This window comes from Epargyreus clarus, unplaced genomic scaffold (assembly GCF_041222505.1).
Source record: "Epargyreus clarus isolate Ecla_fem2 unplaced genomic scaffold, WU_Ecla_fem_2.2 ptg000018l, whole genome shotgun sequence".
Taxonomy (NCBI): Eukaryota; Metazoa; Arthropoda; class Insecta; order Lepidoptera; family Hesperiidae; genus Epargyreus; species Epargyreus clarus.
This window is the reverse complement of record NW_027332226.1, coordinates 6,242-21,254: the sequence shown is the minus strand read 5'-3', so window position 1 is coordinate 21,254 and position 15,013 is coordinate 6,242. Positions and strand designations below refer to the sequence as shown.

The following is a 15,013-nucleotide window of genomic DNA, read 5'->3' as shown; positions in this document are numbered from 1 at the left end:
TTATACTCACTGAATAAAATAAATATATTATATCTCCGTGCATACAGCGTATCTAATATTTTCCTTATGTAGGGCATCGCACCGTTTTTTGCTGAGCCACTTAAAAACATGCTCACGTATTCACAATATTTACAAGTAGGTAACACACAGTACACTTCTTTATCCTAAACAGATTATGCGGTTAGTTTGATGTAGATTAAATATTTCATGTATTTCATAGAAAATCGTGTATATTATACAAATTAGATTTTATAAAATAATATGATACGAGTAATACAATTACATTTTAAAATCTAATATCTTATATTAAAATAAGAGCGAAATTAGCTTTCCACATATCATTCGTACAATTTCCAAAGTAAATATAGATAGAGATCAGTAATGTGTAATGTGTGATGCAGCGCCGGGCCTTAACGCCGCGCATGATATCACTCTCGTTATCAGTGCGCGATTAGATACCGTCGCGAGCGCACCGCCGCGCGCCGCACCGCACGCCGCCACCGCGGACCGGAGCCCGACATGGTCGCCGTGAGTAGCAAGGACCGCCTCGCCGAGCTCCGCCATGTGAGTACGAGCTGTCCTAGGAGCGGATCTAGTACTTATATTTGATACTTTTTGTGAACAATATCAAAAACTTTTGTCTAATCAAGATTATGATCGTGTTGTGTTCCTGAAGTGTTACCTGCTATTAAATTAGCATTATTGTTTATAAAAAATCATAAGTCACTATAATTGACGTTTATATCTAACGTTATACGTTTTGACATTTCAAGTTAAGTAAGTATAATTACTTTCATGCTTCAATCAAAATATTCAAAATTCGCTCAAGATCAATACTTCAATAGTCGAGCGTGCCGACGTTCTGACCGGTGAATTCGTGTGATTCACAAGATAACGGGAAAAGTGCCTCGTTATTGCATTGCTAATAAGTTAACCATTTAGTTAAATTGTCATTTAAAATCGGTATGTAAAGGTGCATAAATCATGTACCTGTAGATAAAAATACGTTACACGTTACAGTATATAAGTGGAATTAAAGATAATACCAGTAGTTATGATTCTTGTTTGAGCAGACATAGTTTGTTTTGATCAGTGACGGTATCAATTCATTCCTCCTACGACAATAACTCGAGATGCGGCTCCGCGCGAGCCCGAGTGACGGTGAAGGCTGCCCGAGCGGCGAGCGGCCACTTTGTTTAGTCAAGTGTGCAGTCTGCCGAGCGCTGCTAATACTGCTCTCTTTATCCTATAGCAAGTAACAACCATGTTCACATGATCTCTATCTTTATACAACCAATGTGTTCTCAGAATACACGTTCTATTGTAATAGTTTATGCCGATGATATGTTCTGTCTTCAAATAAAAATACGGTAGCTTTTTATGTTTGGGCAATCGAAGTTTCATGTTTAACACCCTAATACTAACTATACGAGTAAATATAGATGCCTAAATATACATATCTCAATGTACAATTTGTGTCGAAATATTTTTGATTTAACGAGTGTCAAAGGACAAATCCTGTTTAAGTAACTCTTTGTCTTTCTTGTTAACATAATGTACAACGTATTATTATGCTGAATACATTCTAAATATCTAATTCTAAATATCTACTTAGGGGCCGTTCAAGTATTACGTAACGCAATTTTTGAAGATTTTTGACCCCCCCTCCCCCCCTTGTAACGCACCGTAACGTTTTTCTATACCCCCCCCCCCCCTAACGTTACGTAACACTCAAGTGTCAATTTTTACCCTAAACTCGCTAAAAAGTTATGTTATAGTTTTTATCCTTGGGATACTTTTACTTACATATTTACTTTATAATACTAAGAAATAAAACAAGAGATTTTTAATGCAAATAAGAGTAAAAACTAATAAAACATCAACTCATGGGCAGGCAAAAATATACTTTTCCTTTTTAACTATACCTAGTCGCTGTCGGATCAAACAGATACTCGATGCGAATTAAGTATGAAATGTCAAATATGTGAAAATTCGGAATTGTTCAGTCGTGCATCCGTTCCGAATCTATACGAATGTCATTTAGGTGGACGCCGCGCCGGCTCACGAAACCTTTAATGATAAATCAAACTACTATTTCGATAAATCTAACGTCGATAGTCCTAAGCCTGTATAAAGTATGAAGGAAAGATTACAATTCATTATTACTAGTGAGTGCGCGCGCAAACCTTACCGCCCTTACGTATTGATGCAAGGCATGAACGAACTAGCTTCTTAGTCCAAGAATAACTACCTAGTCCACATCAAATTGTACTAACTAATGAGACTTTATGGGACTAGGTGGAAACGGTTTCTGAATTACGTATTTTTAAATACTAGGAACAGGCATACCTAGTCCCAAATTTACCTAGTACAACCCATCTCTACTTGTCTATAAACACTACGAACGAATACTGACAATGGAAACAACATTCAAAGACGTACAATACAATCTAGGGATTCCCCATGAAATATGAACGAAAAGATTTGCCAACTTGCGAGAACAAATGACAACCAGACTATAAAAAGAGCGTGTTCAGCCGAACTAGGTCTCCTGAGTATTCTAAGTTAGTTTAAGTATAGTCAAAGCATACATACTGCTATACTGTACTATACTTAGTCTAACTCAGAATACTCAGGACTTAGTTCGGCTGAACCAGCTCATTCAAGGGATTTCCCGTAAAACGTAAATGAAAAGGGTTGCCAATTTAGGAGGTTTAATACCCTATTTTTTTATTAAAAAATGTTACGTAACGTGCATTACGGAAGACCCCCTCCCGCCCCTGTAACGCATCGTAACGTTTCACTAGACCCCCCCTCCCCCCAAAGTGCGTTACGTAATACTTGAACGACCCCTTAGGTACTACAGAGTTTTGCTGATCTCTTATTATGATATTGTTTTGAGGTTTTTTTTGTTAACTGTAATATTCAGTGCTATTTAAATAAATATATGATATTTACAACGTAGGAGAACCCTTTGTGGTTCGACCTCGGCGGCACCACCGCCACCCCTATTTCTCCCCCCCCCCCCTATTAACAGTAGTGTCAAGCGCTACTGTGTTCTGGTTTGAAGGGTAAGGGAGACATACTCTTCCAAGGCATTAAAATATGTGTAATTAACTATCCATTTAAATTATGAATAACAAAAAATATTTCCAGCTGGCGAGCGGCGCTGGCGTGTACCACGACACGGTGCTGGAGGCACCCGTCACCGAGCTGGACGGCAAGTGGAAGGACCTGGACGAGCTGTTTCGAGAGGTACTACCCTGGTCTGATAGTCGCCGGAACTATAACAGAACTATACAGAACGAGACATAAGATTTACATTACCACTACCACCATGCAATCGTTAGTGCAGACCTATTTCTAAGTGGCACAACAATAAACGTTGTGGTTTACCTATAAGGTGCACTTAGTTTATGATACTAGTCTTTTTGTCTGTTTTGTGGTTTACGTCAGGTGATTTTGCGGGATATTATCAAATTCACCCATTGTCGTGCCTTTGACGAATTAATTGGCGTGTTGTAGGTACTCCAATTAAAACAAACTCGCAACGATAACTGACCGTTCATTGCGTTCATTTAGCTCATTAAAACATGAAATATTTGTTGCAAACAACATTGCGCGCAACATCATCAACTTAACTAGCTCATGTCCACGAACCCATGACCTTTGAAAAATGTATCGCACAGCACGTACAGTTTAATCCGCGACGACGTGCACTACGTGCACTTTGAATATTCATTTCATCGATGCGTTTCACACATGCAACACTCTCGACGACGGTGATGGTCAAGGCTGGCGGCTGCGTCGCCCCGCTGCGCCGCTGCGGCGATGCGGCGCTGCAGCGCGCTCCGGCGATCGCGATGAGATCACGAGGCGGCGGACAGCGCGGATCGTTGCGGTTAGAGGACGGACCGCGCGCACCTTGTCGCACCACGTCTAGTAAATAACTCGTTAACTAGAATTATTATGTAATATTTAAACATGACTTCATAACCGACATTTTGTTTATAAGTAGGTCAGCGATGCAAACACTAAACAATACGCATAAATGTAGGTATAACCTTACATTCTTACTGCACGGCTGATGTCCCTGTTCAATATTAAATTAGGTCCTATAAAAAGGAAAGATATTGTGAATTCCAGGTGGAGCAAATTCGCGACTGGATCCATGACCTCAACCTCACCACGCAGCTGATGCGGCGCCTGCACGCCGACCCCACCTACCACACCAACAAACGTAAGTACCAGCCGTCCTTACCATCCATTCTCTTATACTCTTATTAGCAATTTTTTAAACTTCTCTGAGGAATAAATCTATATTACGTACCTCTTAATGTCATTGTTTGTTGTTTAAGCGTATAAACAGTTATACACAAACATTTTAAATATAGTTTTCATGATTTTGGTATCGCTAAAACGTGTTCACACGCACAAGAGCGTACGTCTATAAAATGGCACGATGCAGCTCAGTGGTAAGATAACGGTGTGTTAGATCTACAGGAGCAGTTGGACACGGCGGTGACGCGATGGGGCGGCGCAGCGCTGAAGGCGAGCGGTGCGCTGCGGCAGCTGGAGCAGCGCGCGCGCAGCGAGGCCGGCGCGGCGGGCGCGGCGCGGCGCATCGCGCGCCTGCAGAGCGCCACGCTGCACCGCCGCTACGCAGACGCGCTGGCCGACCACCAGCGCGCGCTGCAGCTCGTGCGCGACGACCAGCTGCGCCTGCTGCATGACCAGATGCGCCTCAGTGAGTCTAACTCCGGAAATTACACCACATAAAGCGGGACAATGAAAAGCTTCAGAGTAATCATACTCGTTATGTCAGTCAAACTTGGTCATGGGTTCTACCCTCCACAGTATTCTTTAAAATAAATCCCGACTTCGTAGAACCACTGCGCTCAAACGTCAAATGAGCAGCTGCCTCCGATTTCAAATAAAACTCCTTTGACCCTGTCCTTTTTCTGGTTGATTACGATTACACGTTAAATTTACTTAGTTGCTAGCAATTTTCTTAGTATCAATTAATACCCGTTTCCTATTTCTATCACAAAAATATTTTTTAATACAGAAATCAAATATAAAAAATATGTTTGCATAGCAAGTACTCTTTAGACGAGTAGTTTTTAGCCAGTCAATAAATTCATTTTTAGTCAATTAATTAGTATTTTTAACCGACTTCATAGTCAATAGTATCGTAGAAATAGGCTCAGCGAAACATTGTTTATGAAGTAATTGTTTTTGGTACATTTGGTATCTGTAATGTGCTAATGAACAAAAAACGGCCATCGATGTTCAGGTGACCAGCGATCAAGGTTCAATGGACCCGAAGTTCATTTCACGGTTCAGATTGGTACAGCTCGGTGCAGCGCTAATTACATTTACCGGCGAACCGGGCCGGTCGCTGAACTGCTACACAATTCAATATTTACGTAAAATCGATCATTATGGAACATGGTAGAAGGACCTATTTCAAATGAAATACATTTTATACAAAAATTGAAACCTAAATTTTGCATTTTTTTAATTTTATTACTTATTTTTATAAATAATGAGAATGTATTTGGATAATGTGCTATGTTATTCCTTGATAATTATCCGGAGTCGCCGCGGCCGCCGCGCCGGCCGACGTGCCAACGAGCGCTAACTGCACGCAGCGCGCCGCCGCTGTCTTATTGCTCTTCCGTTACTTGTATTAATCATCACTTAAACATTATAATTGGTTTGCATTATGAAGTTTCGCGAACATTCATTAATTATCAAACTTTATTTGCAGCCAATCTCGATATATCCGAAGAGGAATGTGAACGTCTTCTAGATTCAAATAACATTGCCCTATTTGTTGATAATGTAAGTATGTGATAGTTATTAGATAGTATAGTATAGATAGTTCTAAGATATGTTTTCTTAATACAATTAAATGAGAGAATATATTATTATGATGAAGTTTACAACGAGAATGTATTATTTTTTTAAAGTAGGCGATTTTAATTTGTAATGAATATACACTTTTAATGAGTATTCATGACAAAGGGCAACATAGCCACCATAAATAAATTCTAAAATCAATTACTATACAGTAAAATTAATATACAGTATTTACAAACTGCGACCGAGATCCGAGTCTACATTTAAGGTCTACATTTTAGGACACAAGCACTAAAGGGGCATCGCGCCTGTTTTGATGAATGAGAAATTTAATGCAAAAGGGTGGCTAAAGGTACGTTATTATGATTGTTGTCTGTGCTTGCGGGCAGGTGCGCGCGGAGACGGCGGAGGCGCGGCGGGCGCTGCGCGACGCGGAGGTGCGGCGCGACGAGCTGGCGCGCGTGGAGCTGGCTCTGCGCGACGTGCACGAGCTCTTCCAGCACCTCGCACACCTCGTCGCCGCACAGGTACACCCGCTATCATCTTAACAACGGACCATACAATGTTGACCAGCCACCGGCAGTTTGAATTTGAAATTGATCGTAGATGCATTGCTAGTACCTATTAGTTGTCCCGGGACAGTAGTTCCGGGACCAGAATAGGGCTACGGTATCCCTTGCCTGTCGTAAGAGGCGACTAAAAGAGGCTTCCGGGGTTGCGGGCGGTTGGTTGCGGGGGTGTGGGAGCTCGAACCGGCTAGTGACCCCGGGAAGGACGGCGGTATGTGTGGGCGGAACCCGATGGGGCAACGCGCTAAGAGGACTCCGGTTGCGTTCCTTTGGAGATCCCGGAGTCCTCTACGCAGCGCCGGAGGAGTTTTACTGCGGACGACCACCGGAGGAGTTTTACTGCGGTAAGAATCCCACATAACCAGGTGCCGCTTCCAGACAGGCTCGGACTGTTTCAGTAATTCGTGCTTTAATAGATTACTGTAAAAGCATTATGCATGCGCTACGTGCGGGTCGAAAAAACCACTGAAGCAGCGTACAATATGCTGCTGCTCTTACTGCACTCTATACGATGTGATAGAGCAGATCGCATGAGTGTTGTTTAAACTTGACTTGTATATGACTAAGTGTTTCGTGTTTTGCAGCAAGATCAGATCGACAGTGTAGAGTACTTTGCGCTGCAAGCCACGGAGCACGTAGAATGCGGTGGCCAGGAGTTGTTCAAGGGCACCGTGAGCCGTCGGAAGGCCAAGAAGGTATGCATGATAATATTTACAAACATAAAATATGAGACCTGCACCACCTGCACACGAAACCATTCATAATTTATATTCGATAATTAATTAAATATGAAACTACATTTTTAAATTAATTGCTATTATTTGTTTTCAGAAAAAAATTGGACTCGTCATTTGTTTGGTGTGTGGATTTTTAATAGTTCTACTAGTTCTTATTATAACGTAAAATACGAAGCAACGTGGTTTACGATACCTAACTCGAAGTTTTTATAGACTGTGTGACGTCAACAAGAGAACATTATTTAAAAGACAACCTCATCATAATTGTACACTTTGTCCTCATGTTGCTAGTCATTTGAATTATATTCAATGTCCATCTAATTATTTAATGTTATGTCTTATGTTTAATGTAAGTTCGAATACAATGTGAAAAATCGGAAAGAATAATAAAAAAGCTCTTGCAATTAATATTTAGGTAATGTGGTTTTACCACATTTACTGAATGTACTGTTAAAGTATGAAATTGTCATTATTTATGGGAGAACACACACAAAAATATTTTAAATAATAGGAACTCGGTGGGTGGTCATTTGATTATTTGAAAAAATAGTAAATCATCACGGAACTCATTTTCGACTACTAAACAAATAACAAAATCTTGTTAATAATATATTAACAAAAAGATATTCAATATACATTTAAAAGTATCGTTTTAATAACCACCTTTGGAAAGGAGGAGGTTCGGCTGAATGTATTATATTACAATTTTTTTTCTAGTAGAAAATTTCCAATGTGTCAAAATCGTGCATTTAAGAGGGGAAGAGGAAGTTTATATTGCAATTATATTTACAAATAGACTGGGACCGTACTGTTAACTGTTGTAAAAAAATATGATTTTGTTTTAAACGACACGTTGAATCTAGATATAAATACAGTGTTACGTTGATTGTGACCAGTGCCTTGGGACAGCAATTTCATATTTCATTCCATATGAATGGCATATATAATTAATTTATTACCAAAAATTGTAAATGTTTTTATAAGTATAAAAGCATATAATTGCGAAATCTTATTAAAAAGGATACCTATAGAAATGTAATATATAAAAATTAAATTATTAAAAGAATAATTAGCTGTTTTATTTATATTGTTAACGCTTAGATACGAGGGAAGGAGAGATTGAGTGAACGAGTGAGCGAGTGAGCGAGTGAGCGAGTGTGCGAGTAAGCCAGTGAGTCAGTCATGTCTGTCTGTCTATTACTAAGACTTCGCTGTCTGTCCGTCTGTCACAGTACTCTCTCCCTGGAACCGAAATAATATAATATAATATAGGAGTAGCAGATGAGCAAGCAGTCCACCTGATGGTAAGTGGCTACTGCCGCCCATGGACATCTGTAATCAATCCCAGGTAGGATTAGATATTCCTACCTGAGGTCGGCCACAGATGCGCCACTACCCCTGAGGACTAAGCTGGAACGCCTCGGAAAAGTCTGTCTCCCTTACCACACCCTTCAAACCGGAACACAGCAGCGCCTAACACTGCTGTTATTAGGTAGAAATAGGTGAGGCGGTGGTGCCGTCAGAGTCGAACCACAAAGGGTTCTACCACCTATAAATACATAGGCACTTGAATTTTTTACAGAGGATGCATAACAAGTTTTTACAGGTTTTTGGAGTTTATTGGAGTTTACTCCTTAAGAAACGATTTGAGTTATAAGGCCCGGTACGGAAATTTTATGAGGAGTAAAATCAAGTGTAACACGAAAAGTTGAGGCGTAACGTAGAAAGAGACAAACATATAAATCCATTACAATCCCTCCTTTTTATTACAATCATCATATCCTCTCAAAAAGGAAGTAGCGTTTTTAACCAAAATATGAATCAAGAGTGCTTTTATTAATTTAAAATACAGTAAGTTCAAATCCCATATGAAAGTAATTATTACAATAAAAATAATTAGCAATATATAAAACATTAAAACGTCATTAACTAATTTGTTTACATTTTTGCGTAAATTAAGTTATAGGTTTGACCATTTATAAACACTGTGAAAAATATGAACATTGGCGCCATAATATGATTAACAATCTTTTATGAACGTTTTTAAAGAAGAGTAACATATAAAATCAGTAAGCAATTGAATAAGATATAATATTAGCAAAATAAGTTTTTAACATAAAGAGGCTTTTGTAAGTTACTGATATATTAATTTAACTTATAAAAATGGATGCATTATTGATCAGCACCATCTATCAACGATAAACGGGCAAAATCAAAACAGTATTATTTAATATTTATTACAGAATTATTGCTAATGAATTATGTTCAAAATAAGTTATATAAAATTAGCAATACGTTTTAAATGAATTCTAGAATTATAAAACATTCAGGAACAATCCAAATTACATATAATAACATGTTTATTGAGTCTCATATAAATTGCATCCGTAAATTGCAACAAGGATATTTTATAGATGGCAAAGAAATTATAATTATTAAGTTTTAAGTTATAAAACGTTTAACTTGTTTTAAATATAAATAATTATATTATATTAAAATTAACTTTAATATAAACAATTATATTAAGTTACCATTATAATATTTGGAACCAAAATACATAGATTGATAAACTTGCAAACTTACAATTTATAAAACTTGCCACTAGATGGCGCTATTATACCCATGCGCCCATATATACATCTATATACAACGTACATAAACAGCAACCTAACCATCAAGTTTTAATGTTTTGATTTTAAAGTTTTCTTGTACTTCTATGCATTGATACGTGTATTTTTATGTACTATTAAACAAATCATCAAGTGATTAAAGTTGAAAAAATATTTGAAAATATGCAAGAAATTGATTTAGATGATAATGAAGAAGAATCCAAAAACACATGGAAGCGGTTAATTGGTAAGCTTATCGTTTACATTTATGAATAATATACATTTTAAATACGAACAGCTAGATCTTTTATTTAGTGTTTTTATTATTATTATTTTTAATCAATTAATTAAATATATTTTATATTTATATAATATTTTGTAATACTTATATTAAATTATTACGACCCATTTCTATTTTTGAATTTAAATATGTTCGAACTTTTTCATTCACAGTCCTGAAACCAGTTCGTTATTTTCTATTCGATATATATCATAATTAGGTTGGTTGGTTGGTTGGTTGGTTGGTTGGTTGGTTGGTTGGTTGGTTGGTTGGTTGGTTGGTTGGTTGGTTGGTTGGTTGGTTGGTTGGTTGGTTGGTTGGTTGGTTGGTTGGTTGGTTGGTTGGTTGGTTGGTTGGTTGGTTGGTTGGTTGGTTGGTTGGTTGGTTGGTTGGTTGGTTGGTTGGTTGGTTGGTTGGTTGGTTGGTTGGTTGGTTGGTTGGTTGGTTGGTTGGTTGGTTGGTTGGTTGGTTGGTTGGTTGGTTGGTTGGTTGGTTGGTTGGTTGGTTGGTTGGTTGGTTGGTTGGTTGGTTGGTTGGTTGGTTGGTTGGTTGGTTGGTTGGTTGGTTGGTTGGTTGGTTGGTTGGTTGGTTGGTTGGTTGGTTGGTTGGTTGGTTGGTTGGTTGGTTGGTTGGTTGGTTGGTTGGTTGGTTGGTTGGTTGGTTGGTTGGTTGGTTGGTTGGTTGGTTGGTTGGTTGGTTGGTTGGTTGGTTGGTTGGTTGGTTGGTTGGTTGGTTGGTTGGTTGGTTGGTTGGTTGGTTGGTTGGTTGGTTGGTTGGTTGGTTGGTTGGTTGGTTGGTTGGTTGGTTGGTTGGTTGGTTGGTTGGTTGGTTGGTTGGTTGGTTGGTTGGTTGGTTGGTTGGTTGGTTGGTTGGTTGGTTGGTTGGTTGGTTGGTTGGTTGGTTGGTTGGTTGGTTGGTTGGTTGGTTGGTTGGTTGGTTGGTTGGTTGGTTGGTTGGTTGGTTGGTTGGTTGGTTGGTTGGTTGGTTGGTTGGTTGGTTGGTTGGTTGGTTGGTTGGTTGGTTGGTTGGTTGGTTGGTTGGTTGGTTGGTTGGTTGGTTGGTTGGTTGGTTGGTTGGTTGGTTGGTTGGTTGGTTGGTTGGTTGGTTGGTTGGTTGGTTGGTTGGTTGGTTGGTTGGTTGGTTGGTTGGTTGGTTGGTTGGTTGGTTGGTTGGTTGGTTGGTTGGTTGGTTGGTTGGTTGGTTGGTTGGTTGGTTGGTTGGTTGGTTGGTTGGTTGGTTGGTTGGTTGGTTGGTTGGTTGGTTGGTTGGTTGGTTGGTTGGTTGGTTGGTTGGTTGGTTGGTTGGTTGGTTGGTTGGTTGGTTGGTTGGTTGGTTGGTTGGTTGGTTGGTTGGTTGGTTGGTTGGTTGGTTGGTTGGTTGGTTGGTTGGTTGGTTGGTTGGTTGGTTGGTTGGTTGGTTGGTTGGTTGGTTGGTTGGTTGGTTGGTTGGTTGGTTGGTTGGTTGGTTGGTTGGTTGGTTGGTTGGTTGGTTGGTTGGTTGGTTGGTTGGTTGGTTGGTTGGTTGGTTGGTTGGTTGGTTGGTTGGTTGGTTGGTTGGTTGGTTGGTTGGTTGGTTGGTTGGTTGGTTGGTTGGTTGGTTGGTTGGTTGGTTGGTTGGTTGGTTGGTTGGTTGGTTGGTTGGTTGGTTGGTTGGTTGGTTGGTTGGTTGGTTGGTTGGTTGGTTGGTTGGTTGGTTGGTTGGTTGGTTGGTTGGTTGGTTGGTTGGTTGGTTGGTTGGTTGGTTGGTTGGTTGGTTGGTTGGTTGGTTGGTTGGTTGGTTGGTTGGTTGGTTGGTTGGTTGGTTGGTTGGTTGGTTGGTTGGTTGGTTGGTTGGTTGGTTGGTTGGTTGGTTGGTTGGTTGGTTGGTTGGTTGGTTGGTTGGTTGGTTGGTTGGTTGGTTGGTTGGTTGGTTGGTTGGTTGGTTGGTTGGTTGGTTGGTTGGTTGGTTGGTTGGTTGGTTGGTTGGTTGGTTGGTTGGTTGGTTGGTTGGTTGGTTGGTTGGTTGGTTGGTTGGTTGGTTGGTTGGTTGGTTGGTTGGTTGGTTGGTTGGTTGGTTGGTTGGTTGGTTGGTTGGTTGGTTGGTTGGTTGGTTGGTTGGTTGGTTGGTTGGTTGGTTGGTTGGTTGGTTGGTTGGTTGGTTGGTTGGTTGGTTGGTTGGTTGGTTGGTTGGTTGGTTGGTTGGTTGGTTGGTTGGTTGGTTGGTTGGTTGGTTGGTTGGTTGGTTGGTTGGTTGGTTGGTTGGTTGGTTGGTTGGTTGGTTGGTTGGTTGGTTGGTTGGTTGGTTGGTTGGTTGGTTGGTTGGTTGGTTGGTTGGTTGGTTGGTTGGTTGGTTGGTTGGTTGGTTGGTTGGTTGGTTGGTTGGTTGGTTGGTTGGTTGGTTGGTTGGTTGGTTGGTTGGTTGGTTGGTTGGTTGGTTGGTTGGTTGGTTGGTTGGTTGGTTGGTTGGTTGGTTGGTTGGTTGGTTGGTTGGTTGGTTGGTTGGTTGGTTGGTTGGTTGGTTGGTTGGTTGGTTGGTTGGTTGGTTGGTTGGTTGGTTGGTTGGTTGGTTGGTTGGTTGGTTGGTTGGTTGGTTGGTTGGTTGGTTGGTTGGTTGGTTGGTTGGTTGGTTGGTTGGTTGGTTGGTTGGTTGGTTGGTTGGTTGGTTGGTTGGTTGGTTGGTTGGTTGGTTGGTTGGTTGGTTGGTTGGTTGGTTGGTTGGTTGGTTGGTTGGTTGGTTGGTTGGTTGGTTGGTTGGTTGGTTGGTTGGTTGGTTGGTTGGTTGGTTGGTTGGTTGGTTGGTTGGTTGGTTGGTTGGTTGGTTGGTTGGTTGGTTGGTTGGTTGGTTGGTTGGTTGGTTGGTTGGTTGGTTGGTTGGTTGGTTGGTTGGTTGGTTGGTTGGTTGGTTGGTTGGTTGGTTGGTTGGTTGGTTGGTTGGTTGGTTGGTTGGTTGGTTGGTTGGTTGGTTGGTTGGTTGGTTGGTTGGTTGGTTGGTTGGTTGGTTGGTTGGTTGGTTGGTTGGTTGGTTGGTTGGTTGGTTGGTTGGTTGGTTGGTTGGTTGGTTGGTTGGTTGGTTGGTTGGTTGGTTGGTTGGTTGGTTGGTTGGTTGGTTGGTTGGTTGGTTGGTTGGTTGGTTGGTTGGTTGGTTGGTTGGTTGGTTGGTTGGTTGGTTGGTTGGTTGGTTGGTTGGTTGGTTGGTTGGTTGGTTGGTTGGTTGGTTGGTTGGTTGGTTGGTTGGTTGGTTGGTTGGTTGGTTGGTTGGTTGGTTGGTTGGTTGGTTGGTTGGTTGGTTGGTTGGTTGGTTGGTTGGTTGGTTGGTTGGTTGGTTGGTTGGTTGGTTGGTTGGTTGGTTGGTTGGTTGGTTGGTTGGTTGGTTGGTTGGTTGGTTGGTTGGTTGGTTGGTTGGTTGGTTGGTTGGTTGGTTGGTTGGTTGGTTGGTTGGTTGGTTGGTTGGTTGGTTGGTTGGTTGGTTGGTTGGTTGGTTGGTTGGTTGGTTGGTTGGTTGGTTGGTTGGTTGGTTGGTTGGTTGGTTGGTTGGTTGGTTGGTTGGTTGGTTGGTTGGTTGGTTGGTTGGTTGGTTGGTTGGTTGGTTGGTTGGTTGGTTGGTTGGTTGGTTGGTTGGTTGGTTGGTTGGTTGGTTGGTTGGTTGGTTGGTTGGTTGGTTGGTTGGTTGGTTGGTTGGTTGGTTGGTTGGTTGGTTGGTTGGTTGGTTGGTTGGTTGGTTGGTTGGTTGGTTGGTTGGTTGGTTGGTTGGTTGGTTGGTTGGTTGGTTGGTTGGTTGGTTGGTTGGTTGGTTGGTTGGTTGGTTGGTTGGTTGGTTGGTTGGTTGGTTGGTTGGTTGGTTGGTTGGTTGGTTGGTTGGTTGGTTGGTTGGTTGGTTGGTTGGTTGGTTGGTTGGTTGGTTGGTTGGTTGGTTGGTTGGTTGGTTGGTTGGTTGGTTGGTTGGTTGGTTGGTTGGTTGGTTGGTTGGTTGGTTGGTTGGTTGGTTGGTTGGTTGGTTGGTTGGTTGGTTGGTTGGTTGGTTGGTTGGTTGGTTGGTTGGTTGGTTGGTTGGTTGGTTGGTTGGTTGGTTGGTTGGTTGGTTGGTTGGTTGGTTGGTTGGTTGGTTGGTTGGTTGGTTGGTTGGTTGGTTGGTTGGTTGGTTGGTTGGTTGGTTGGTTGGTTGGTTGGTTGGTTGGTTGGTTGGTTGGTTGGTTGGTTGGTTGGTTGGTTGGTTGGTTGGTTGGTTGGTTGGTTGGTTGGTTGGTTGGTTGGTTGGTTGGTTGGTTGGTTGGTTGGTTGGTTGGTTGGTTGGTTGGTTGGTTGGTTGGTTGGTTGGTTGGTTGGTTGGTTGGTTGGTTGGTTGGTTGGTTGGTTGGTTGGTTGGTTGGTTGGTTGGTTGGTTGGTTGGTTGGTTGGTTGGTTGGTTGGTTGGTTGGTTGGTTGGTTGGTTGGTTGGTTGGTTGGTTGGTTGGTTGGTTGGTTGGTTGGTTGGTTGGTTGGTTGGTTGGTTGGTTGGTTGGTTGGTTGGTTGGTTGGTTGGTTGGTTGGTTGGTTGGTTGGTTGGTTGGTTGGTTGGTTGGTTGGTTGGTTGGTTGGTTGGTTGGTTGGTTGGTTGGTTGGTTGGTTGGTTGGTTGGTTGGTTGGTTGGTTGGTTGGTTGGTTGGTTGGTTGGTTGGTTGGTTGGTTGGTTGGTTGGTTGGTTGGTTGGTTGGTTGGTTGGTTGGTTGGTTGGTTGGTTGGTTGGTTGGTTGGTTGGTTGGTTGGTTGGTTGGTTGGTTGGTTGGTTGGTTGGTTGGTTGGTTGGTTGGTTGGTTGGTTGGTTGGTTGGTTGGTTGGTTGGTTGGTTGGTTGGTTGGTTGGTTGGTTGGTTGGTTGGTTGGTTGGTTGGTTGGTTGGTTGGTTGGTTGGTTGGTTGGTTGGTTGGTTGGTTGGTTGGTTGGTTGGTTGGTTGGTTGGTTGGTTGGTTGGTTGGTTGGTTGGTTGGTTGGTTGGTTGG

The 15,013-nt window shown here is 41.8% G+C and overlaps 1 protein-coding gene across 1 annotated transcript; it reads left to right on the top strand.

Moving 5' to 3' along the window:
• Positions 1 to 423: 423 nt before the first annotated feature.
• Positions 424 to 8,240, top strand: LOC140749698 (syntaxin). The gene is made up of 8 exons (XM_073082825.1): positions 424 to 564; positions 3,157 to 3,255; positions 4,147 to 4,240; positions 4,496 to 4,747; positions 5,774 to 5,847; positions 6,255 to 6,392; positions 7,019 to 7,129; positions 7,266 to 8,240. Exons 1-8 carry the CDS (start codon positions 520 to 522, stop codon positions 7,335 to 7,337), a joined length of 885 nt encoding a protein of 294 aa, XP_072938926.1. The 5' UTR covers positions 424 to 519; the 3' UTR covers positions 7,338 to 8,240.
• The last annotated feature ends 6,773 nt before the right edge of the window (positions 8,241 to 15,013 follow it).